Below are 27,414 nucleotides of genomic sequence, written 5' to 3'. Positions count from 1 at the left end.
GCAGTGGAAAAATCAGTATGCAGCCTAGTGCAAGCCCTTGCTGGGTAGGAGTGTTCAAGTGGGCTGACAAAGCTTTACAGCCTTAAGAGCGTAGAGGGACTCTTGTTCCTATGAAGGCAGAAGGAACAGAAGTTAGAAAGCAGATAATGTTGCTGCTGGAGGCAAAGAGAGAATAAGACTTAAGAGGTGTGTGATTATCCTTATATTATTGGAGTTGTCAGCTGGTGCAAGTCAAACGATTACCTGCCAAATAAATAATGCTTTTTTTAGGATCCCTGTTACTCCGTGGTGTCTTGCACTCAGAGTCGCTCTATGCCATCTTAGTTGTGCCAATAGGCAGATACCAGTACATCTCTTTCCTCCTGTAAGTTTTATTTCTTTCAGATGTGTCACTATCTGATTAGGAGGCCTTATCAGCCAGCGCTGCTCTCAGATGTATAGGGTAATCCTTTTCATGTTAAGCCATTTGTCTTGTTTTGCAGGTCTGCAACAATAAAAAGAACTGTCACTGCGAGGCTGACTGGGCCCCCCCCTACTGTGACAAGCCAGGGTTTGGTGGCAGCATGGACAGCGGACCAATTAGGCAAGCAGGTTAGTAGTAATTCGTGCTTTACCTGTTGTTTCCGTGATAAAGAGTGGGAATACAAGTCTCGTCCTGTAAGCAATGAGCTGGCAAGCTTGGGAAATAAGTCAGTAAATCAAATGGCTTAATCCAAACGCGTTGGCACCAACCTGAAAATTTAGTGAAGTAAAACCAAGGCAGGCTGAGTGCATCAATTTTCTTGCATAACTGAAGGCACAGTGGTCCTGGTGGGTTCTTTTCTTTGCCTTTCTTTGCCTTCCTTTATTTTCAAGGTACATGGTCAAGTTTAGCAGCTCACTGCAATAAGTAGGAAATGGTATTGATTTAAGCCGAGGATGAGGAGCTAACTCCCACACTTGAGCAAATCCTGTTGCCATGGTAGATAAACGTTGCAGTACTCTTGGATTCACCTTGAGATATGCCAAGCTCCAGTGTTCTCCACTGAGTGCACCAGGATAGAAATACCTTATTGTACACACAACCTGCTTCTATAGTTATGTGCCTAATGAAGAGTGGATATTGCAATGATTATAAACGCAAAATTATTGCATAATCAAAAATCAGAAATATATTTTACATGGTTCTTCTAAGGATCTTTCGTATTGTGGAAAATAGCAGATTTCTGACCCTATCAGATTAAAACTACATCTTATAGTTAGCTTCCACACATTTACCAGAAGTTGCTCTCACGTATGACAGTAGTAGGAGACGTGCATTTTCTAGAATTTGTATTTCAATTTCTCCTTGTTCAGTCTGCAGAACATTGGCTATAGTATCTTACTTCACCTTTGGCCAACCTCAGAAGAAATTATTTCTACACATTGTGAATTTTATAGGATTTGATAATCATCACATGCCAATTTTTCTCCAGAGTACTGTAACTTTAGTGACTTCCATAGAGATGTTTCTGATTTATGTCTGACTACGTGACAGGACAAGCAGTCTATTCACATATACATATATACATATAAAAACGAAAACTTGCTGGAAAATGATCTGCATGTTTTCATATGAATAATACTATTCAAAACCAAAATGTATTCTCTACATGCCAGATCCTGCAGTGAATTGTAATACTGGATTTATGACATCACAGTCATTTCCATGACAAAGCTTCACATTGTGATTTCACTGTTGAACAATCTTTTTTTAAAATACCTACCAGTTGGTAAGATAGCAAAGAAACCATGCTCAGGCACTGAACAAGTGTGATTACTTGTGTGTTAAATGTTTTCTTTTAAGATTTGCTCTAAAGCATTATAGTCCTTTTTCAGCTTACCTGAAAGCCAAGTATCTGGGGAGCTACAAAATGTATTATAGTACAGTGCTGCATAGACAACGCTAACTGGAGAAGACAAATATAGGAAATCTTTGATAATTCTTGCATTTTGCTTTTTGGAAGCCAACATTTCAATTTAACAGAAAGTTGTTTTAACAATAGTTAAATATAGTGTGGTAGTTTCACCATTTTTCTCAAAAAAATGGTGCTACATTCAATAATACTGGGAATAAACAAATATGGAAATTGCTAAAGAGCTTAATTTTCTATCGCTAACACCTGGATTTAAATATGAACACTTGATGGGGTGGTTTGGATTACAATCCGCGTAGTTTGCACATCTCTAAATCAAATTACAGAAGGATTAGCTCAATAAAATACTTTCATCTTAGTCAAGCAAGGCACATGGTCTCATTAATATTTAGTAACTGATTTTACCCCTCCCAACCCCTTCTGCCCCCCCCCAGCCTCCTCGCTGGTGGGGTGGGGTGAGGAGCAGAAAAGCCCTTGGCTCTGGGTAAGCACTGCTCAGCAGTAATGAAAACATCCCTGAATAATCCACACTGTTTTCAGTACAAATCCAAAACCTAGCCCCATACCCACTACTATGAAGAAAATTGACTTTAGCCCAGTCAAAACCAGCACACTGACTTAGAACAAACGTGTTTGACACTATATTTTTCTTACAAAGAAGCCTTAAATATTTGTTAGGTAGAAGTTAATTAATTTAAATTGTGTAATCTTGGATTATTGATTTTTATTAATCTTTTGGAGATGGTGAGGGATTTATTATTCTGCAGCGCTCTAAGGTAAAAAGCATAGCACTTCACGCCCCATGAAGCCCCATGTGTAGTTTGTTCAGTCAGTGTTGCTGACTCTGTTCACCAGCATCGGAGTGAGCTTAGGCCAGTAGATGAGAGCCAGTTGGCTGAAAATCAATCAGGATAAGGCTGAGACAGCGATGATAGGTTACCCGAGCAAAGATTAAAGATGTTTCTCCTACTGTGGGAGTATGCATTTTTTAGGTCAGCAGTTCTGATGAATCACAACATCCTCTCTTCCAGGCAATGATCATATCACATATCCATAATGATCGGAGCTGCTGCTTACTTCTTCCTAAAAATCATAGAATCGTATGTAGAATCATAGAATCATTTAGGTTGGAAAAGACTTTTAAGATCGAGTCCAACCATCAACCCAACACCCCCATGCCCACTAAACCATGTCCTGAAGTGCCATGTCTACGTGTTTTTTGAACACCTCCAGGGATGGTGACTACAACACTTCCCTGGGCAGCCTGTTCCAATGCCTGACAAACCTTTCGGTAAAGAAATTTTTCCTAATATCCAATCTAAACCTCCCCCGGTGCAACTTGAGGCCATTTCCTCTTGTTCTATCACCAGTTACTTGATAGAAGAGACCAGCACCCACCTCACCACAACCTCCTTCCAGGCAGTTGTAGAGAGCGACCAGGTCTCCCCTCAGCCTCCTCTTCTCCAGACTAAACAACCCCAGTTCCCTCAGCTGCTTCTCATCAGACTTGTGCTCCAGACCCCTCACCACCTTCGTTGCCCTCCTCTGGACACGCTCCAGCACCTCCATGTCTTTCCTGCAGTGAGGGGCCCAAAACTGAACACAGGACTCGAGGTGCGGCCTCACCAGTGCCCAGTACAGGGGGACGGTCACCTCCCTGCTCCTGCTGGACACACTGTTTCTGATACAGGCCATCAGGCTTTCTTTCAGCTGCAAGTCATCTTGTCAGGGTTCATCTCACTATTGTGCCTCACTTAGGTCCCAGGAAGGTACTTAAAACAGCTTAAAGCACTCTGAAAACTGGAACAAGTACCGAAGGCTGCAGCCCCTCGCTAAGCAGTGCATCCCTCTGGGAGCACACAACACCATTGCTGAAGGCTTTCCTTCGGCTCCTCGCTTGCCTCCAGATTCAACTTGACAGCCATGTGGGCTGGACCACAGTAGCCCAAATTTCAGACTGTTTGCCCGGTGTTAAAGCACAATGAAACCCTTAAAATCTGGTTCTAAAGGAGCTAGGGTTACTGCTTATGTTTGAGGTTCAGAATATTTAAAAGTTTGCACTTTACCAGTGCAGTTGACAACCTAAACAGGACCTGGCCATAGATACAGAGAGAGTACATGGAGATGTTCATGTTTGGACCAGAATAGAATAGACCAATTTTTCCCCAATGTTAAAGAAAACTTCAAAACAGGCCAAAATTCAAGCATCAGGCTAGAAGAAATAAGAGTTTATTAGTCTTTAATTCATAGTTTATTCACTTCACCTGCATTGCAGTTAGAAACCCGGGCCAGGCAGCAATGTCCTCCTCCATATACACAACACATTTCAGTAAAGATGGCTCTTGATAGAAGTTAACTCAATGTGTTTTGTTGCAGATAATAAGAGTTTAACCATAGGAGTGTTGATAACCATTCTGTGCCTTATCTTTGCTGGATCAATCATGTATCTGAAAAGGAAGACGTTCATGAGATGGTTGTTTACAAGTAAAAAGACAACAATAGAGAAGCTAAGGTATGATCATTTTCCCTAATTATATTCTAATAGATATTAGTAGAAAGTAGCTGTAAACATGGCAGCTCTCATCTTGACATTCATGGCAAAACAGTGTGAATATGTTAGAAAGAGCCAGCCTTAACAAAAATATTCACCAAGTGTTAACAGCGGTGTTTTTCCTGGTTTAGTTTAACTTTATTGATTGTCAGTAAATAATGTAGGTTTGGGGTTAACTATATACCTCTTTTGTGATAAAAAATTAAGAAGTAAAGGAAGTATTGCCTTTTTTCTTTTCATTTGCTTGAAATAGTTTCATTACATTGCGTGGCCTTTTATCTAAACTCAGTCGAGTGAGCTGAAACTTTCATATTTGTGGTCATTACTGTTTAAATGCTAGATTCATTAGAATAGTCTCTTGGGTGTTACAAAGCTGCATTTCCACAGATTGCAGAAGCTAATTTAACAGGCTACTGGTTTCCAAAAAATCAATATTTATTTTTATTCTTGCAGGAGCACTAGACAATTTTAACTTTCCTTGTTTACTATAAAAAGTCAGAAAGTCCTTGCAAAAATCTCATTCTGAAAAGAGGCTACTGTTAAAAAAATGTTATAAAGCAGAATGTTGTTTTCAATAACTATATGTTTGTATTGCAGATCTGTGAGTCCAGCAAGACCTTCCAGTTCATCTGAGCCTAATCACATTCATACCAGGTCTCTCAGTAAAAATCTCATTATGAAGCCTCAAAATACAAACATACAAAAAGTGAGTCCTTAAATAGTTTAAAAAAAAAAAAGAAGAAAAAAACCCCACATATTTTATAATTTGGATCTCATTTAAGAATTTATTAGAACACAGTTATTACATGAGCTTAATATCATGTAGAACTAACAATATGTAAAATGGGAGAAGATGTAGGCTTCAAAATACATTTATGGCTTCCGAGTTCTAGACAGGTGGAGATGTCAAGTGCAGAAAAGAAATAGTTTAGTCTCCAGGATAGAGCCAGCCAGCTTGCTTACACCAGAACACTATTATCTATCTGAACGGTGAAGGATTGGTCCTTGAGTAGGACTCCAGAAGCTGTTAATTGCTTCTCTGGTTGCAGAGGTAGATAAAAGCAGAGTAGAAGAGAAAAGTAAGCGAATAACATGGATATTAAAGTAGCAATGCTTATGTCAACTCTTGAAGTTTATAACTTTTGGTTGGGGTTCTTTTTGCAGAGAGATGGTCCAAGAAGACCGCTGCCTTATCAGATCATCGACATTAGTAACCCTGTGAAGACACACGATTTGCCACAACTAAAAACCCCGCAGCGAGTCCTACCACCCCTTCCCCAACTGCCATGTCACCAAGCTGTGCCTGAAAGACCCTTGCCAGCCAACCCTACGCTGAGGTTTGCCCAGGTAACCATTGATTTGCTTTAAGCTTCTCTTCTATTTAATATTTAGTGTGTGAGTATCTGCATGCGGTGAAGAAGAATGAATGTTTTCCCATCTCTCATATTGGCCTTTTCCCACAGTATTTCCTTTATACTTTGTACATGTTTAGAAATGTGGTGTAGATGTATTGGTTTATGCCAGCTGAGGCTGTGATGCTAAAATTCAGGATCCTGAACTCTCTCTTCACTACTCAAAAGACACACCAGTATAAACAAGCTCCATATTACAGGCAAACACAGGCTCATCTTGCCAGCTGCCCAACCGGAGGGAAACTGTATGGTTTGTTAGGAAGGTGCCAAATCCAGTGATGTAGTTTAGGAAGTCAAGTTGCAGATGTCTTGTGCAAGAGCAAAAGGTATATTAACTTGATGTGCTTCTGTTCTGCCAAGGGCTGTATGAGTTGCATATTTTTTTTCCAGAGCACAGATCTGAAAAGCAGACTTGAAATTACCTACAGTATTTCATGTAGGTGTACCTTTCGTTGCAATGTTTAAATAGAGCTGGTAACCCTTGTTTTTGTAATAAGATGCATCTCAAGATGGTATTCAGAGTAGATTAAGTTGTCTGTGCAGTTGTCTGTATTAGATATTGTCCATTTTCTTGCTTTTCTGGTCACTGGCTTCTCCCTTTTGGTTGCATTTGTAGTGTGACTGTGTCTAAGCAAAGGAATCAGGCACCCAGCTATTTCTGTTTTGTAGACATTATGAGATTCTGGATATAGTACAAGATTAAAATGAAGTGAATGTCATTATTACCAAGCTATCTTAAATGAGTATCTGTCCTGGTTTCAGCTGGGATAATTTTCTTTCTAGTAGCTGGTACAGTGTTATGTCTTGGATTCAGTATGAGAATAATGTGGATAACACACTGATGTTTTCAGTTGTTGCCAAGTAGTGTTTATACCAAGTCCAGGATTTTTCAGCTTCTCACGTCCAGCCAGCAAGAAGGCTGGAGGGGCACAAGAAGTTGGGAGGGGACACAGCCAGGACAGCTGACCCCAACTGGGCCAAATGAATATTCCATACCATGTGATGTCATGCCCAGTATATAAACTGGAGGAGCTGGCCTGGGGCAGGAGGGGACAGATCACTGCTCGGGAACTAACTGGGCATCGGTCAGCGAGCAATTGCATTGTGCATCACTTGTTTTGTATATTCCAATTCTTTTATTATTATTGTCATTTTATTATTGTTGTTATTATCATTATTATTTTCTTCCTTTCCATTCTACTAAACTGTTCTTATCTCAACCCATGAGTTTTACCTTTTTCCTTCTAATTCTCTCCCCCATCCCACTGGGGTGGGGGGGAAGTGAGCGAGCGGCTGAGTGGTGCTTAGTTGCTGGCTGGGGTTAAATCACGACAGTATCACATTGATTTGGATGCAGTTACTGCAAATCCGTACTCAAGCAGCCGTGCCTATCTGAGCGGAGCTGGGATGGCCAAGGACAGAGCACCTTCTTCCCGCAGCAACCTTGTGAGCTCCTCCGAGACACTTTCTCAATGATTTATAGGAGGATATGGCTATCAAACAGTTGCTGAAGTGCAGTGCTTTGAAAAGTGGTTGTAAAAATAACACAGAAATGAGAAGGGATGAGACAATGGTGAGCCGCCGTGTCAGTGTGCTTATGCATTATGACAGCGGATAAAATGTATCTAGTTTTAATTTTGTCTGAACATTGAATCACTCAGGTTAGACCAACTTTTATAAGTGTGGCCAGTTTATTAATTGCTTTCAAAGTATTTAAGCTTTTTCTTCTTCCCTTCTCCATCTTGCTGGTCATTTATTTTCCTTTTCAGGGGAACAGAAAATACTGATTCTTTCAAAAATCAATTTTATAGGAAATCTGAAGTAGTATTGGTTTGTGTTGCTTTTGTCTTTAGCTCCAATGGTTTCGTTGTTTATTTTTTTGCATTCCTTAAAACATTCTGCATATTTCACAGTGGTCAAAGTTAAGATTTTAAGTGCAAGTGCTTTTCTGTTTCTTAATCAAATGACTCCATTAAAAAAAAAAAAAGAAGAAAAGAAATTTCTTCTGTTTCTTCTTATCTAGCAACTTTAAAGCTTACGCTGTCTCCCACTAGCAGAAGACAGATGGAGAGAAGGCTTTCCAAGAAAAAGTAACCATTTCTCATTCTGATAGTGCACCTGTACCTGCCCCAACCTGTCATCACACATCAAAGCAGCCCAATGCAGCTCTACAATTCATGTTCCTAAGTGCGCTCCCCTTCAAATCCCACATGAAGTGCAAGGTAGAATACCAGATCTCTAGTACTATCATTACCAAAGACTGACAGATCTGAAACTGCCAAAAAGCTTTTCCGTTTGGCAGCTCAAATTAATTGTGATGGTTACTCCATCAAGCAAAATATTGCTGTTTTCAATTTTCAGTTGCTGCACGAAACAGAAATAGGGCAAACAGGGGATCAACTCAAGGCAACCCAGTGAATAAGGAAGAGTGGCTTCTTTCAAAATTATGTCCATAACATCAATTCAAGGTTGTCAGAAACAACTACTTTTTATACCCTAGGGACACAGAAAACACTGTATGGGAAGAAAATCTTTTCTTCCAAAGTTAACGATTTTACTCCCTCAAAGCTTGGCAGAAGTAAATTAACTTGAGAATAGTTTTGGTCTAGTTTATATAGATACTACTTAATATCTTGCTTCAGCACTCTCTTGGAACTCCATCCATTAGGTCATCAGGAGGAAGCACTTTAAAAATCATTGCTACATTCATAATATGATCCAGATGCTCAGTACTGCAGTATAGTGCTGAAGAAGAGTATCTGAAACCATTCACTGTTTCTGTGGCTTCACAGCTGCCTCTTTCTGCTTCTCCCTTCTGAGAGGTATATTTAAGCACGAGCTACTTTCCTGCTGCCTCTGGGCTTCAAGCAGTGGATAGCTAAGGCACAACATACTAAATAGACTTTAAGACAACTCTTTTCCCCTCTAGTGGCTGTTGAGACAGCAATAACAGATTATTAATTTGCTATAAAATTTCCTTTCAGATATAAGTAAAATAGTAAAAAAACCCATGCAACAAAACCAACAAAAAACCAAACAAAAAAACCCTCCTTGGCAAATGAACCGTTGACAAGTTTAATATTTACCAATCTTGACTGATAAACAGCTTTTTCTTCTTTCAGATGCTCTTGCAAGGCAAACATACTTTATTTACGGGCCAGATTCACAGTCAATATAAATCAGCGCAGCACCACTGAAATCAAGGAAACAGTGCAGGTTTATACTAACCATGGCTTTAGTCCACGCGTTCTGATTTGATCACTTCTGCTTGGTTTTGTTCCTGTTAGCATTCAGTGTCTGCCTCTGATACTGTCATCATCTTATTACCAAAATATATCTCATCTTTTACAGGTCATCCTTATTACAGGAAATATAGCTTTGTATTTTCACTTTTCCCCTAGTAAAACTGAGCTGGGCTCACCATCCACTCATTCTGCTACAGTTATTCCTGTGAATTCCTCTCCTATGACACCTCAGACTGGCTTTAGACACAGAGGGCTAACACAAAGTAAGTTCCCATCTACATAGATTAAGGAAGACCATCCTGTAATCAGTTTCGGGGATGTGATTTATTTCTTCATATATTTTTTCTTCTCCTTCTAAGGATGTGCGTTTTCCTGGTGGCATTTTCCAGTGCTGGCATCTCCTTTCTATGAAGTGCTCCTCCATTTTGCTTCATCTCAGCCATTACACATTCTCCATCCCCATTTTTATCTGAATTCCCTTCCCCCTTATTTTTTTTCCTCCTTCTTTTACCCTTTCTTAGACATCAAAGATTATCTTAATGCTCAGCCATGAGAAGATGCTCATTCCACAGCTGAAGAGCTGTTCTAGATCACCACATCTGGATTAGCCATTTCAGCCAGCTTCCCTTGCAAAAAGAGGGGGAAAAAAAGCAACTGATAGGGTCCCATCAGTACTTAGCTGCTCTGAGCTTCTCAGAAAGTCAATTTTTCCCTACTTTGCAGTGTTGCAGGTGGTGATTAGACATAGGGCACAGTTAATTAACACAAACAAACAAACAAGGGCATTTGTCCTCTTTTTTTGTTCATTTTGTTCATTCATCCTTACCAGATCTTCAGCTCTTGAGACCTTTGTTTCTCTGGACTGCTGAGCCTGGATCCATTCTTCTTCCCAATGATGGTACCTAAGCGTTCTGCCAATTGAAGAGTAAATACAAATCATGCAATAACAATTAGGGGCTGATCAAGCAAACAGCTAAATACTCACGTGATCAGACTAATTCATGTGATTAATCATGTAAAAGTACTTGAGGGAAAAGGCCACTTCCATGAAGGCAGTCAAGGGAATTAAGCCTTTATGGTGTTCAAAGATCCATTCCTTGTTTGCTGTCTTTATAATGCTGATGTTTGTGTGTTTGTTACAACTTTTTTTTTAAAATGCTGTCACACTTGAGGCGATGATGCATATACTCTCTCATGGAATAAACATTATTACTTTCAACAAAATTATTACAGAAGCAACTTAAATTTCTATTTTACTGTAAGGATGATTAAGTTATTTTAAAAGTATCAGTTTCTGCTGTGATCTAACTTGTTCCAAACTGGTATATTTCACTTCAAAACACACAAACACAGCAAGATTTCATTGTGCAAGAAATTTAGTGCACAAAGTAAACTTTGGTTAAGAAATCCTGATTGTAAGATTTTTTTCTCTTAACAGTTTTAAGGTTCTACTTCTGTATCATGAGAAATGATTGTGTTTTGAAGAACTTCCTTTGCTAGTGTTTAATTAAACTCTGTGACTTTCAGCAGGATAGCCCTGAGATAAAGCTACATAGAGTATTTACAAACATGCTGTTTATTTCATCATTTTCCAGGCCTATTTCAAGAATATTTGCAATTATTTTTACCCCCAAAGACAGAGCTCACAGACAAACTTCTTATAGTGAGATAAGTTTATCTTGGTTTATAGAGGAAGTTCTTCTGGATGACAGTTGAGACTAATTTTTATACTGGATATGCAATTTGGCTATAACAATAAGTTAAAATAAGAATTTTTTTTTCCTGTTGCTATTTGCAATTCACTCAAGAACTAGTACACGTTATGCCGAGAGTGAAAAAGAAGAGAGACGTTATATACAGCTTTAAACTGTAGTTTGTTGTAAATTTGAAATGACTATATATAAGGTTTACTTAGCTCCCATATTTTCTCCTTTATCAAAATGCCTACTGATAGTCAACCTGCATTTCCTTCTTGAAAGAGCAAACATTTGCCATGAAAAGTAAGAAAACAAAGGGATGCTCAAAATGAACAATGAAAAGTTGTATTTTATTCATGTGCAATTCATGCCTATGATTGCTTGTTTTGATTACATCTTTCAGGGGATCTGTAACTAGATTATTTTGTAAGCTCTTCTTGTTTCTTTTTGGTCAACTTTACTAATGACAGTTATGGCAAGCTAATAATAAAGAGTAAAATTACTTAGAAAAAGCACAACTATGCAGTTCAAGTAGTAGAAGGACCCGAAGTGAGTTTTTGGATATATTGGAGAGTTTTGTGCCCTGAGCAAGTCGCTTAATCTATCCCAGTTCTTCATAATGAAGACCACAAATAGACATGTTACCATGTTTGCAGTGTTTCAAGGACCACACAGAAGAGACATTAGCTCATGCCTGACAGCAGATGACTTCTGTTCTTTATTAATGAAACATTTAATTCCACAGAATGAAAGCATAGCATCATCTCTCAGAAAAATTCCACAGATGCGACCAATTCAAACTGGACTTGAGCAGTTTGTTTTTGTGGTCATCTGAATTTGCATTTTAAAGTCATTTCTAGTATTTCCAGCTTTCTATATAACTGCTTTTACAATGTTATGTATTCAATCTATGTTGTTTTCATTTACCACCAATTAATCATTAACTCCAGTATAGATGCACCCAGTATTTCTAGAGTAAAGAATCAAAAGAAACAAAATCATTAAAATACAGTATTAAACCTTTTTTTTTAAATATAAGTGCCTGTTTCTTAAAAATAAGTTATGGCTTACTACTTAAATATATCTGGTGACAACTACTCCGAACTTATCTTCAATTTGTCTCAGCTGTTGCTACGTTAAGTACGTTATGCCAATGACTAATACGACTTTGTGTTTTATAATAGGAAAGCCACAAACCAAACCCTCCTCGGAAGCCTCTGCCAGCAGACCCCCTGACCAAAGCACGCTATAACAGCGCCTGCACAGCGGTGCCTGGACACACAAAAGCTCTGCCTCCCGTTACTCCCGTAAGGTTAGTTCGGATCAAAGTGGCTTGATATATAGTACTTCCTTCAATGACAGGTCTAAAATGTCTTCGAGCAGATACTCTGTTCTGCTGTAACTATTGCTGAGAGCTATGCGACAACCATTTTTTCTATTTGCTTATAGAAAAGCACCCAGTATCAGACTGATTCTCACTGGGAGTATACCAGCACAATTGCACTGATTTCCACAGAATTAGGAGAATTTATGCTGCATATGACAGTTTGACTGCAAGCACCTGATTGTATATTTACAAAACCTGCCCACTAAATACAATTCCTTGCAAAAGAAAGGAGTTAATAAGGACCAATTTCAAGAGAAACAAAGCTCTCGCACAAAAAAATTTCCTACTCGGACCACCTACAGAATTAGGCTGAGAACTGAATGCTGTTAAGAACAACCACCAATAAAAGGAATTTTCCGTTCGCGCATTTCACAATGGAACATCAATTTATATCATCTGAAAATAATACCCAAAACATTCAGAAAGCACACAAATTGTACACGTAAAAAAAAAAAAAAAAGGACGTTGAAGAAAAATTATCTGGAAGTGAAATAACTATGCCTAATGTTAATGGGCATAGTCAATAGTATTTTCTTACCTAATATTCTTCACTTTCCTATGAATAAAAAGTGAGCTCCAAGGAAGATAAAAGTAGTATTTTAAGCTACAAGAACTCTACTAGTGAGGCACTTAATTGCTCAGAAAACTAAAAATAGATTCAAGTTAGTTTCCTAATACTTCTAGCAAAAAGACTGCAAGGGTGAACTTTGTTTAAGCTCCTGACTGTCTATTCTAGTAAGATATTCTGAAAGTAATGATATTTCAAGCTGACTAGTACAACTTTTTGAAACCAACTGCTATTCCACAGCGTTAAGTAGCATTTCTGAACAGGTGCAAAATTGATGAGCACACAAAGGAATAAAGAATTTAAAGAACAACACCTGAAACATTGAGCTAGCTTATCCCACTGGCCAGGCAGCAATTAAAACGTGAACTGGAAAAGAAAAAAAAAAAAAGAGGAGTCTGCTGGTACCATTTATGCTTCTTGATGAGATTTGTGTATATAGTAACATGTCTGATCTCCTCCCAGTGTGAGAGTCCGATGTTACGTGTCTGACATTAACCTGGGTAACTCGAAGAGGTTTTACCATTCATCTTCATGCCTCAGGCATGATGCTGGCAGTGAGAACTAACAAAAGTTTAAATAACAATTTGCTATTTATTTTCTTTCTTTCCAACAGACCTGCTCCTAAGCATCCACCACAGGTATCCAGGTCCAGCAACACTGCTGATATGAAATGACCAGAAAATCTGACACCTTTATTTTAAAAAGTGAAGACAGAAGTTTGCACTATCTTTAAACTCCAAGCTGGAGTTCATTTTTATGACAATACTTAAGATTTTTAATGTTTAAAACAGCATTATTTTTAAGAATTCTGAGCTACTGCCTTTGGTGCTGTGCTGTGCTATGGTGCTCTGTATACTTGCTCAGGTACTTGTAAATTATTAATTTATGTTGAATATTTATTACAGTGCAGTGCACTGTAGTAGATATTTTTACCATAGCTGAGTTTTCCTAAAAAGGAAGCCTTTTTTGTAATATTTCATTGAACTTGAATAATTCTGCTCTATTGGTCCTACGTAGAGTTTTTAGTTTTGATCTGTTCTTAAGGAGTGCTGATACTCATGGATAAATCAAATGTATAAACAACTCAATCTCAAAGGTTCATAACAAACTGATGAATAAAGATGTCAGGGTAAAAAAAAAAAAAAAATCTCTTCTGGAACATGGTGAAATGCCCGATATCTGCATACAGATGCGTAACAATATATTTAACCAAAGGATCCCTCAGTGTTAGCAGGTGTACTGTAATTTCAGTTTTCACGTTACTGTTTGAAATCGTCGAGAAATCTGTGCTGAAAGAGGATGTGTTCACTTCGGACAAGTTCTCTTACTGAAGAAGTACTGTATATCATAAAACTGTATTTTTTTTAACCTCATTTTCCTCAAACAGAATATGGTTAGTACATATTAATGCAGATATCAGGCCTCCCAGTGTCATTACCTTTTTGATGCTTTGGTAATTAAATTCAGCTGTACTGTGTAAGGTAGTACCATCTCACTATGTTGCATAGCTGTCCTGTTTAGACTGACAATACATTACATGCAGGGGGTGGGGGGAAGCCAAGCATTACAAAGAATTACATTTTAAGAATCAACTATTATACTTATTTCTTTTGCCTCATTGCTCTGCTTATCAACTGTATTTTGCATATTTACTACTGTTTTGTATTTAACTTCTAAAATATTGTTCTGGATTTCTTAATTTTCAAATCAAAATGCGTATTTTAATACATAGACTTTGGTTATCCTAAGACATGGGAAAAAATTCATCTCTTTCTTTTTACTATGTGGTAGCATTACATCTGATCTCTTCTGTACCTTCTCAGAAGCACTGCTGAATACAGTTGTTTCACCTATGCTGTAATAAAAACAATTTTCAAATATCAGTTGAAATAGAGGGAGAAGGAACTATTACCTTATATAGGTTAGTTTCCTCATTGCTTGTAGTTTTTGTTTCTTTAAGCAAAAATAAAAGCATTGATAGAAACTTGGATCGCATTTCAGTAAGTGTAACTGTATTTAATTTTCCCAGTTATTGTACATTGTAGCAACATAGCACTCATGTTTATTGATAAGCTGAATAAATCAAAATAAACCATAGTTTAGTTTGTTGCTGAATAGCAAAGTAAAGGCTTCACAAAAGCATTTAAATTCTTAAAGAAACTCTAATAGCAGCAACAGTGCTTTATATATGGGGAATCGCTACAACAGTAGGATGCTAACTTATTCTAGGCTCAGCAATGCAGTTGAAAGCAAAATGATGCTTTTTATGTATTTTACATACTTTGTATTTAAAACATTAATTTCTTCCTGTCAACAGTAGCTTTAAACCTAAAATGGGGGGGGACACGACATTTCACTTTGACACATGATCTCAGTTTGCTTGTTTGAATACTCCCATTTTTAGAATGGCAAGTCATCATGCTGTATCAAAATGTTTCTGATAACAGCTGAAAATCATAAGATGAAACTGTAAGTAGTAAAAGAATGACTAAATGACTAACTAAAAAGTTGGTATTATCTGCATCAGAATTTAATGGCACCAGCTTAGCTAAGACTTAGCACGTGTATAAACTTACAGCTTTAAAGTAACTTTTAGGTTTAAAATAAACGTGACACACCTATGCAGTCTTACAAGTCTAGAAATACCCATACGGGGTACCCAATCCTACCCCCGTAATTGCAAGCAGCCAACCCACCAACACCGAGCCCAGGACTGTCCACAGACCATCTGTTCTCGGACGCAAGCACACCAAAGCTAGAAAGCTTTTTGGGTGATGCTGAGAACCTGCTGAACGTACAGGTGAGTGCCTCTTCACCCCTACAGAAACAACACACACACGTGTTCCCGTATGGAGGGAGACAGCAGAAGAACGATAATAAGGACACTGCTGGGTGTCCCCAGTCCCAGCACAGTGGAGTTTTTAGATTAAAATGCCTGGATGGTCTTACAAACTGGCTTGTACCCTTCAAGGAGCCCCATACCTGGTTGTTAGCGTATTCCTGAGCTGACAAACAGTACAAGCATCCGCTGATATGCTGCCCGGTATCACATCTGCTGTTGCTGGAGGAAGGCAAAGTCCAACCATCCATCATGGATGAGGTGTGAGAGGACATCCTTGGCTTCTGCAGCGGAGCAGTAGAAGCCCAGAGGCAATGGGGCATCGCTAATATAATACCTTTTACTGCCTTCAGTTCAGAGAGAGAGAGAGAGCACGCAAGCTGGGAAAAAATATGTTTAAACAAGCTGTGAACTAAGTAGATTACTAAGCAGAAAAGTATATGTCAAATTTATTAACTATTAACACTTTTCTAAAACAAGATGCTGAAGCGTGTGTATCCAGTGATGTGGAATGTAGTCTCACAGTTAAGAGTGTATGATTACCTGTACATATTATCTAATGGAGTTACTATCTTATGTTAGACATGGCTAAAGCTAGAGTTTTCTAGCTGTTTGGAAAAAAATCATAATTCCCTATCTGAAACATGGGCAAGCAAACCTGAATATCCTGTAAAAATTCCATTACTTTAAACCAATACAAGGTAGTTGCTGGCACACTACAAGCTGATTTTTTTTTCATAGCAAAACAGACAAGTAGGTGCAATGTATATAAGAGTCATATAATCTGGAATCCTTCCAATTAGCAGATATGCAAATATATTTATACATATTCAGATGAAAAATACTACAGGCAGAAAAGGATCTGTAATTTGGGGGGGGGGGGGGGGGGGGGGGTGCAGACCAAACAAGCAATCAAATATGTCTTTTGTTTTGGTGCAATTTTTTTTCCCCAGGATGTGAGTAGTAGCTGGCTGTGTGATGTTTTCATACCAAATTAGTGTCTTTATGATTAGACATGCAGATGTCATGTAAAATTCCATTGTGAAAACCAGATGAATGGGTTTACATTCTTAGGGACAGTGTAAGCAAACAAATTACCATGGGCTACACCAGGATGTGAAATTTAGCACTTGCTACCCTGTGGTAGCTGCTCAGTGTATGGACCTGTCGTATCTGGTTTCAAAGAAGTGCTGTCAGCACAGGCTTTAAGTCCTGTCATAATATATCCATCTATCTCTATGCTCAGCAAACTTTAACTTTGAAATCCCCTTTAAAAATTAAGATACATCATCCTTAAAATCCTCAGGGTTTTATAGAGTTCAATTTATCTTCATGGGAGAGAGCTTCTAAAGAGACTATGCTGATGTCTGCCCTTCCTTTCTCTCTTCTTCTTCTCCCATACACATATTTCAGCCTCCCACCTACTCAACATCAGACACTGGTACAGACAAGTCCCCTTTCCAGAGACAAGGCGAGAACACAGTGTGCTCTCCCAAAAGCACTGCATGACAATGCTGCTATTATGCTAATCAATAGAACAGTAAGTACAAAAGACCATCAAAGAAAACGAATAAATATGCAGTAAACAAAAAGAAAATTGCATATTTACCCTCTTGCTCCCCATCAAATCTCTTGGGTTTAGCATTCCTAGATTTTTTTTAAAAGCTATCAATTATCAGAGTAGCAAGATTTTTTTTTTTAATTTCATGGAATAATTTGAGAGCCTTTTCAAAAGCTCAGAAAAGAAATAGATACACAGCTTTTTTCTTCATTTCAATTCTGATTTCTTCTGATCATTTGAGTATACAATATTAATCCTCTTATTAACTTCCAATCAAATAATAGTATTTTTTAATTTAACTGTAAATTACCATGTAACAGTAAACAAATTCATTCTTTATCTCACAAGCATTCTCCAAAACACAATTTTCTAAACTCAGGAATGCTAGAACTCATTCTGCACACAGACCATCCTTCCAGATAACTACACCACACATTACCAAAAATTTAACGATGCCCCATACATTACAGGCAGCTGCCCTTTTCACATAATACTTCTAAGAGACAAGCATTAAAAGCCTAGAGCATATTGAGATAAAGTTTTGAACTCTTGGAATCCAGAACTCAGAAATCAAATACCCAACATCATCTTCAGGAGAAAGATTTGTTTCTTTTCTATTACCCTCTTCCCCCTCCCCCCCCCCGCTTTCTTTGAAGAAGTATACGGGTATTGTCTGTCTGTACAAATGAACAATAAATTCTTAACGCTTTACTACATGTCTAATTTTTACATATCTAAATTTATATCCTTCAACATACCTATGAATACACACCTTTCTGGTGCATAGCATCAGCACAAGAATAATTTTATATATTTTTAAATATAACATTATAAAGTGTTTCCTATGATTGTAAACAACCTAAGAGAAGAAATAGAAACTTTTTAAAAACTCTTTAAGGCAGGCTATCTAAAAATAAAAAGCATATTTTTTATTTGAGAAGCTGCTATTGTTAAAAAAATAATTTAGGACTGGTGCGTAATTAACTGCTTAATATGTCATCACAGACTGTTTGTGGCATGAACGCAGATAGACCAGCATACCATTTTTATGAACCATTCATTTACAATCCTTCAGTTAAACTTCAGTTTGCTAAAATTTTCACACTCCATGCCAGTGGGTTTTTACCAGTGCAGCAGGTTTTAACTTACATGTGCATTTCTAGTGGAATCTTCCACTTGAAGGTGCTTCAAGCAAACACAATCTGGTAATTCGACAGCTGAATTATCTGCTCATTCTTAAGTACTCTCTCTCAATAAATATACTCTTCATTATATTTGGTGTTTTGCCTATGTAATTACCCAAATGGTTATGAAAATGCCAGAGTTTCCTCAACATAAAATACAACATGCTAAGAGAAAAGAGCATCTTTCTGCATGTACAGTCTCATGTATTAAAAAAAAACCAAACCAACTATGCAATAAATTGCCTTTTTCTTGTACCTTTCATTGGCATGTCACTGATGTTAATATGTGTAGATACTCCTAAGACATTTTCCTTCTGTTAAACAGAATTGAAAAAGGAGAGATTTGCTAAACAAAAGAACTTCAGTTAAACCAAGAAAAGCATGCTATTTAGAAAAAACCCATTAGCTGCATTGGCTGTCCTGCAAACTGAAGCCATAGAAAGAGCATGTTGTAGAGACCCAGAATATAAAGCGACTACCATTAAGGAGAAAGCCTCACACAGCAGCCTTTGTTCGAGTGATTACAGAGCAGAAATTTAGAACTGCAGAAGTAGTTTACCTGCTTCTCCATGGGCCAGAATTAGCTTTGGGCAAGTACACTAGACAGGTCACTTTTCAGGATTTTAAGTATATGGCATTGAATGGCCTTGCATTAGCTGCGTTTCAGCTGTGTGTGAGCACGCCAGCAATTTTAAAAAGCTTCCAACTCTCTGCCCTGCAGGTTTTGGCAAATTTGCAAGAGCAGGGGAATCATTACCTGCAGACCCTTTCCACTGTAGAAAATGTAAGCAATGTGTACATACTACTACTTTTATTTTATGTAATTTATGTGTGAATGACCCTGTGGGGAAAAAAAATAAATACCTGATTATGCTATATATAAAAGTATGCTTTATTTGGAAGAAAGGACTGTATTTTTTTTAAAAAAGCAACTTAATTTTGCATTTTTCAGTGCTTGACTTTGCAATCTTAATGATACTTGATATAAAGAGATCCTAAGACTACTTTTTACCTCCAAACCCATAAATCATACCTTATGGCATACCTGACCATCCTTTTTTGTAAGGAGCAGCAGCAATAGATGGGCTTCCAGCAGCAGCAGCGGGTGGAAGAGAAAGCGTATATTTGATTATCAGCGTCACAGATGTTTGCTGCCAGCAAACGGACCACAGAATCCTGCACCTTGGCTCCATCACAGCCAGGCAGACTTTTCTGATTCCCTCCTGGTCGATCTCCATGACCCAGACCCAGTCTCTTTGTCTGCCATTCCCAGTTCCCGGGCAGCAGGCTTCTCATCTCACTCACATCCTCCTGACTCATTTCTTCCCATTTCCTCCTCCAGTCAAATCGCACCCCTTTCTCCATGTCCAGGTTTCTCTGAAAACTTCCTAAACTGCTGTAGTTTGAAGTCTGCATCACATAAAGAAGAATTAACAACAAACTGGGCTCCATAATTTGCTGTGGCTTCTTTGGAAAGTTTTGGTCATTGTTTTTAAAATGCTGAGTTAACAGTTTTCCTTGTAGATACTATCCCAAAGTAGAAGGAATGCTAGAAATATTTTCTGATTTAAAAACGACCTAAAAAAAAGAATAGATGAAAGTGTATCCTAGAAATATGGTCCTTTTTTCTAAAGCCATCTATACATAAGAAACAGATAGTAAAGTAATATCACAGGGAGATACTAGTATATTCCCCAGCCAAGTAAAATGTTTCTGCAACAATTTTAGAAGCTTTCTTCTTGTAAAGTGTTCAAGTAATTTCTGCAATTATTTTAAATTGTATTTTAATTTCCACTTTCAATTTTCAATACCATTTTTCTATTAATGTATTTGTTGTTCCGGCAACTTGTCAACATCATGGCTTAAAACAATGATGTGTTGAGGACTGGTAGAATAAGCCGTATAATTAGCATAAAAAGCAGAATAAAATAAGAAGTAAAGAGAAAGCCGCATTGCATTTTTCATTATCGTGAAAGGTAACAAATATAGATTAGAATTTATCAAAAAATGAAAGTTACTTCTTCTTGGAGCAAACTTTGTATGTTGACATACAGTTACCCCTGTAAGTTTGTACAAGCTATTCCTTGGGTGCCAGGTAGCGTGGCCATTTCAAAGCAAGTACCTGACAGCACTAGAACATTGCATTTTACAAACTGGAAAGAATTACAGTGCATTTAAAAAATATTTGAAATATTAGTCTGTGCATATTTTATGCTACAACCACCAAATACCAGCTATGGTTAAGATCAGTTAATGTATAATTTCTACACCCTGTTCTCAAAGTTTACAGTGTCCTATTACTTTCTACATAGTCCTCCCACTGTGAAAATTAATGCAATTTGTATTAAACTACAAATATTCCTCACCACTCTGTAGGAATTAACCACCATTTCTCTTTCTCTGCAATCGACATGGCCCCTTATTAAAAATGTGTTGATATAAAAATACCATTTCATTTAAGGTTTCAGAGCAGGCTACATGCAATAATACCCTACATACAATAATGCAGTAATTGAAAGTAAATTAAGGCATTATTTAATACCAGGCTAGCTAAGTCAAATGCCAAAAATAAAGGTTTTACATCTTTAAAGGGAAGAGTATCTTTTTCTGAGTAGAACTGAACATTTTTACCTTCCCATCAGTGTCACTGTCACACAGGTCTGAAAAGACCTCAGGTCATTTATATCAGATTATGTTACTATTGAAGTTGTAAATTACTTTTTAATTCTGAAAACCAAAAGCTAAAGTATATTTTTTTACAAAGAGACATCAGGTTAGCTGTAGCCTAATACACTTTCTGAAAGAGTTATTAGATGCCCTAACATCTTGAATCTTCACTTCTAGAGCTGAAGCTAAATTTGCCGCACAAGCATTTTGCTCATAATTTGAGGTAAAGAAGCGTCTCCTTGGAAAATTTAAAGATGAGTATTAACAAGGTTGGGTAATAAATGCTAATTTTTTATTTACTAAAGGGACAGTCATGAAAGTAAAAAAGGTCTTGAAGAAGAGAGGGAAGCAGTAGAGAAGAAAAAAATAATTCAGCATTTAATTTCCAGCAGCTTAAAGACAGTTTGCAATATCCTCAGGGGAATGCCAAAAAGTATGTCTGTTTATTTGAATTTCTTGCTTTACATCTAACTCTGCAGGCAAGAGGGTTTTGGTTTTGTTATAAGAAAACAGTGACTGTAAATCCCACAGATACACTTAAATACAGAAGAACATGCTGAAGAGGAGGCTGAGCTCCACAATTTAATGAGTGCCAGGGACCCAGAAAACTGAATACTAGAGGTGAAACAGGCAAGTTACAGCATTTCACTGAGGTCCAGTATTAATATTTTCACTTTTTTGGTGGAAAAAACCCAAAGTTATCTGAGTCACCCATCTCTGAGCTGGAAGACAGGGAAATAGCAGTTTTTCTCTTTTTTTTTTTTTTTTTTCCTTCTTGTCTGCTAACAAATTGACCAAGCTCCAAACAAACAAAATCATTAAAAATGGAGAAGGAAATACATTTAAAGAAATACACCCAGAGCCAGAAAAATCAATATATAGAAATTATTCATATCCGCCTGTGAAACCTTCCAGTCTTCCAGGAGTCCTTTATAATACCGAAAAGCAAAAACAATAGCATATTCCTTTTAACAACAACAAAAAAAGAGAGGCAAAGTTATATTTACTTTAGCTATCTCGTTTTTAACAGCAGTTTCTCCTCCACTTTCCAGCAGCAACAGAACAAGTTCTCTCTTATTACGTGGTACTGACACCTGTAAGTTTGATGAAGAGCACTTTAGAAGAGTTGCATTACATTACTTGCCACGTGCCAACATGTGTTCGTACCGCGCAGCCCCAGGCATGACTGCAGACTTGAAAGAGAGCCATAATAATCAGTACTTTGCAGAATCATCAACATTAGAAATTAGATCCTAAAAAATACCTGAGAAAACAATCTCAACAGCTAGCTGTTGCAGCTGCAGGTCTGGGGACTTTCTCCTGGAGCCTGAGGAGCACATACTGAAACAATAACCCTAAATCCTGTTTGAAAGGTCTAATCTACGTCCTATACCAACCTAATCCAGGGTGCTGGTGGCTGGGATTAAAGTATGGACTAAGGTTTTAACAAAGCATAAAGTACCAAAGCACTTTAATACCCTCTGTTGTTACTTACAGCCCACACAAGGATGCAACGCAGTGTCATTACATTGGTACAGAAACCATTAATTTGATTTTGGCAGTAAGTAAAGCCTAGTAACTTGGAAACTGCATCAAACAGATGGTCTGGAAGAATTTTTAGGTAATGCCCAAATAGTCTTCATGAGACCTACATATTTATATAAAAACATAGGTCTGGAACAGCTGCAAGAATTAATCAAACTCCTCCTTCTTTATCACTAGCATAATTTTGAAGTGCATTAAGAAAGTATGAAAAATGTATGCATTCGATGAATACATACAGTTCTTACAATTCTTTTCCCTAAAAATGTATTTTGGATAAATTTTGGACTATTCCTTCCTTTCCAATTATTTTCAACCTGTTACCTTAAATTATTAACCTAAATTAAAGACAAATAACAGCTCCAAAGACAGAAGATCCTCTGGATTTACTAGCGCAGAGATTACATAAAATTCCAATATTCTCAAGCATTCAATAAGATGTAACAAACTATGGGACAGCAGCTTTAATGTGATTCATATGTTTTTAACCTTCTGAAGCTTGCATTTCCACTTTCAAGCATGGATATCCTTACCCATCGCCGGAGGGAGTGCACATACTGCAACCCGCAGGTGAGCGCGGAGATAGATCCCTCTGTCTCAGCAACACCCACAGAGCACATATGTGCACCTTAGCAGCCCTGCAATAAACACATTCACACTTGCATTTTGCTATTCAGTTCTCTTCCAGAAAGTGTGCAATCTCAGCCCTTCCACATCCAGCATACCCATTCTTCACATATTCCCTCTTTATCATTTTTGGATCTTTCTCTGTCATTCATTCCTTCTTTTATTGTATCCCCTTTGTGCTCTGTTGTGTTTTTGACAGACTTACAGCTCCCCTAGCCAATCCTCTAGATGAATGAGCTTCTTTTTCCCTTCTTATTTCAGCCAGGCCTGTCTTTGGAGCATTATCTTTGTTTTTCCAAGGCGTGTGGATTTGAGTTGTTCCCACGGCAGCACTGTGCCTGGCTCAGATGGTACACACTTGGTATTTCTGGGAGTGAGAGGACCCCCAGGTCCCTAGAAGCACACTGTGGGTACAGCTCATTTGCTATACCAGGCCAGAGGATAAGGCCAAATTCCAGATTTACTACTTGAGTAACACCCAGCTTTCAGCTCCAGAGTACAGCAGCACAAATCTTGCTGGGGCACAATTCTCTTGCCAGCCAATTTTTTTTCAGCCATTCAAGCCAATCCCAAACCTAAAGGTGATTACAAAGGAAGATCTTATACAAGCCTCTCTAAGGAATCTCTTCTTTTTTTTCCTTTTTTTTTTTCCCCTCCCTTTTTCTCTAGTTTCTGCCATGAAGCTTTGCAATCACAGATGTACATGTCCTGGCTTCAGCTGGGATAGAGTTAATTGTCTTCCTAGTAGCTGTTACAGCGCTATGTTTTTGAGTTAGGTATGAGAAGAATGTTGATAACACACTGATGTTTTCAGTTGTTGCTAAGTAATGTTTAGTCTAAAGTGCAGGATTTTTCAGCTTCTCATGCCCAGCCAGCAAGAAGGCTGGAGGGGCACAAGAAGTTGGGAGGGGACACAGCCAGGACAGCTGACCCCAACTGGCCAGAGGGGTATTCCATACCATGTGATGTCATGACCAGTACATGAACTGGGGGGAGTTGGCCTGGAGGGATCACTGCTCAGGAACTAACTGGGCATCGGTCAGTGAGTGGGGAGCAATTGCATTGTGCATCACTTGTATATTCTAATCCTTTTGTTATTACTATTGTCATTTTATTAGTGTTATCATTATCATTATTAGTTTATTCTTTTCTGTTCTATTAAACCGTTCTTACCTCAACCCACAAGTCTTACCTTTTTCCTTCCAATTCTCTCCCCCATCCCACTAGGTGGAGGGGAAGTGAGTGAGCGGCTGCGTGGTGCTTATTTACCAGCTGGGGTTAAACCACAACAGTCCACTAATAATCTCCAGAAGCACTAGCACAAATCACAGGAAAGAGAGTTAAATGGATTGATTGGAATAGATTAATTACGCTTTCAATACACTCACATTTCAGATTTCTCTTCTCCTACAGCTTTGGCTTTTCTAGACTATTGAAATGCCCTGAGACCTTGTTTCTTCATTTTCCGTGGCTGCACCTGAACACCATCTCAGCACTGACTGTTTACATTCCCCCCATCTGGAATGTACTGAAGTTTCTGAAGGCTGTAGCCAAATTTTTTTTTTTCCAACAAGAGGTCTGGTTACTGCTGGAACTTTAACTTAACCTTATTCATTTCTTATTTCACCACTTCAGCCAATGATGACTGTTGACAATTCCCTCTGTCCAAAAAACTTTATTATTGCAAAGCTGGTACTTTTCCCAGCATCAAGTTCTAATCACAGATGCTTTAAATTGTTTTTTGTGTGGATAAGGTCTCCTCGAGGGCTCAGTTAGTGCCAAGTAAACATATTCACCAGCTGACTCCATTAGAATGGATACAGCTACAAGCACTCCACACCAAAAAATAAGGACCAACTTTTCTATAGAAGTCTATGATATAGCCAGAGTGCAAATCAAAAGTCATAATAACCTCTATCCTGAGTGACTATACAGTCAGTGGAGTCTCAGAATGCTTTAAATACAGTTACAAAATCGGTTCAGCAATTTTATTAATAGTGAACAGAGCTCATCTCATCAGATACCAAACAACTTCAATGCTTTTCTTACAGAATGTGCTATTCCAAGTACCGAGGATACAGAAATGCAACAATAAAAACATTATGGCTGCAAGGAAGTTCCGGAGAAAGTGTTGAATCTGGTAGTTTTCCAATTGATATTCATCTCCAATAGCAGCCCTAAGTCAACCACAGTACAACAAGAAAATGGGCCAAAGCTTAAAGACGTAAGGTTATTTCCCAGTGCAATACTGTTCTTGGAGAGGCACTATCCTGCACCTTGCCCTTCCTCTTCAAAGTCTCTTGTCTTTTGAGGAACAAAAAACATTACTGCCCTTTATACTCTGGAAACAGCATGAAAAAAAGTTAAGACAAATGCCTCTCAGCAGCTACTGCTAAACACGAAGTTTTCCAAACTTCACTTCTCAGGACATGTTCACCCACAGCAGAATGTGTCCAGGGGCAATGCCTCTCAGAGAACTGCACTTCCCAGTAAATAACTTCTCCTTCCTTCTCATCTAAAAGCATCAAACCATAAGCATGAATAGCATGTTGTACTGCACAGCATTACAAATGCATTAGGTAACAACAATTATATAACTGTAAGCACCTTAGCCATAAAATTACTAGCATAACAAATATCCAGCAGCATTAAAGCTATTAAGACAGAAACTCTGGTAACCTACTGACAGCTGAGAGAGTAGTACCTGGTAAATAACGAAGGTACTCCATCCTGCTCTCCAGAGCTGGGTCATTGCTACATGTGCCAAATCTCCATTGCATAGTTTACATCCTCCTACCCTCCTCCAGAGACAGTCAAGCAGCATTCCTCCCTCATCCCAGAGAACCGCCAGAACTGAGTAACCATATGCTTATGTTAGTGTTGGGAGCAGAGTGATGTGAGCTGAGGGACAGGGAACCTCATCACAACTCACAGCTCCCAAACAAGACAGCACTTGGAAGAAAGGGGATTTGTAAGGGGAGAGAAAAACCCAGCCTCACCCTCAATTCTATAGAAGAGCTACAAGAATACATTCTATCCCACAGTATACAAGTTTTGAGTGACACCTATACTATTAAAACACATATTATCCTGCCTACCTTTAAGAAAACCATTAGGCAAACATTAAGCTTATCTAACACATACCCAGTCTTCTCTTGCCCCTTGCTCTGTCTGCACTCCTGCAGGAGCCTTTGTCAATCTGATTTTTTTTCTTAATCTAAGTTTGTTTTACAGGTCATCAATTTAATTTCTCAGTGCTTTAGGTTCTCCACTATTCTAAATTAGAATAACATTATATCCATCAATCCTCATCTCTGAATCTTCAGCTTGTCATTTAGCCTCCCAGCAGTCTTGATCAGAGCTTTTCAACATCTTATCAACTGCAACCATGTTGATTAAATTATACCATCTATTTGCTGATATTTACTGAGCCATTACTAAATATGTCCAATTTTGTTTGCTAACACACGTTTGTGTCTATGACAGGAAACCAAAACCAGGCAATGCTGCCTATCTCCTGTTTCATGGAAACCTGCAAGTAAAACAAAATATCCTGCTTTTATTAAACCTAAAAATGTACAATTATAGGCAAGGACAATTCCCTATTATATCCTGTATCAACTACTAATTAGAAAATTTCCTTACTCCCTGTTCCCTATTAAGGAACTGTTATTTTCCCATTAATTAAATATAGCTAAAGAAGAGAGATCTAATTACAAAATCACTACAATTGAAGCATCACTGTCCTAAAGACTTAGAGGTTATTCTATTTATTGCTATCATATTAGTAGGGTTTTATCCATTCCTCCATTTTTCAGTCATTTTCACAGTTCTTCACTCTTCTGAACCCCTGCCATTGTCATCATCCTTTCAGGCAAATAAGTTTCCATTAAGCAGCAGCACTCCTTTGCCCAAAGGATTCAGAAAGGTATCAGTGCAGGACTAACATGAGTATAAAAAATTAACCTCTTCACATTTTGGACAATGCTGTCTTCTCTGCAAAATGTATAGATGAAAAACCTACTTTACAGCCATCACCAATCATCCATTCAATACCATGACAATGTCCTCCGCCTGCAGCCTGGTGCAAAGCCGTATGGCCTCCCAGATCTCTGGCTTCCCAAGAAGCATCTTGTGATCTCAGGTACGTAACCATATCCAGGTGACCAGCAAAAGTAGCTAACATGAGGCTGTAATATTAAAAATACAGAAGAAAAGGAAATTAACCTGCTGCAAAAC

The 27,414-nt window shown here is 38.1% G+C and overlaps 1 protein-coding gene and 1 long non-coding RNA gene across 2 annotated transcripts in view; one reads left to right on the top strand and one right to left on the bottom strand.

Moving 5' to 3' along the window:
* ADAM12 (ADAM metallopeptidase domain 12) overlaps positions 1 to 14,750 on the top strand; it is a 185,472-nt gene extending 170,722 nt beyond the window's left edge. The window contains exons 18-23 of the mRNA XM_069797206.1: positions 483 to 591; positions 4,272 to 4,407; positions 5,044 to 5,152; positions 5,611 to 5,793; positions 11,985 to 12,112; positions 13,369 to 14,750. Of these exons, the coding sequence (XP_069653307.1) occupies positions 483 to 591; positions 4,272 to 4,407; positions 5,044 to 5,152; positions 5,611 to 5,793; positions 11,985 to 12,112; positions 13,369 to 13,429 (726 nt within the window). The 3' untranslated portion in view covers positions 13,430 to 14,750. The remainder of the gene's footprint in view (positions 1 to 482; positions 592 to 4,271; positions 4,408 to 5,043; positions 5,153 to 5,610; positions 5,794 to 11,984; positions 12,113 to 13,368) is intronic.
* LOC138687812 (uncharacterized) lies at positions 276 to 27,359 on the bottom strand. The gene is made up of 5 exons (XR_011326950.1): positions 22,271 to 27,359; positions 9,930 to 10,014; positions 4,160 to 4,342; positions 733 to 880; positions 276 to 484 (listed from the first exon to the last, which is right to left on the bottom strand). It is a non-coding gene; the product is annotated as an uncharacterized lncRNA (long non-coding RNA).
* Between the last annotated feature and the right edge of the window lie 55 nt (positions 27,360 to 27,414).

The sequence above is a fragment of the Haliaeetus albicilla genome, chromosome 11 (genome assembly GCF_947461875.1).
Source record: "Haliaeetus albicilla chromosome 11, bHalAlb1.1, whole genome shotgun sequence".
In the NCBI taxonomy this organism is placed as follows: domain Eukaryota; kingdom Metazoa; phylum Chordata; class Aves; order Accipitriformes; family Accipitridae; genus Haliaeetus; species Haliaeetus albicilla.
The sequence above is the reverse complement of the archived record's forward strand: the minus strand, read 5'-3'. Positions and strand labels throughout refer to the sequence as shown.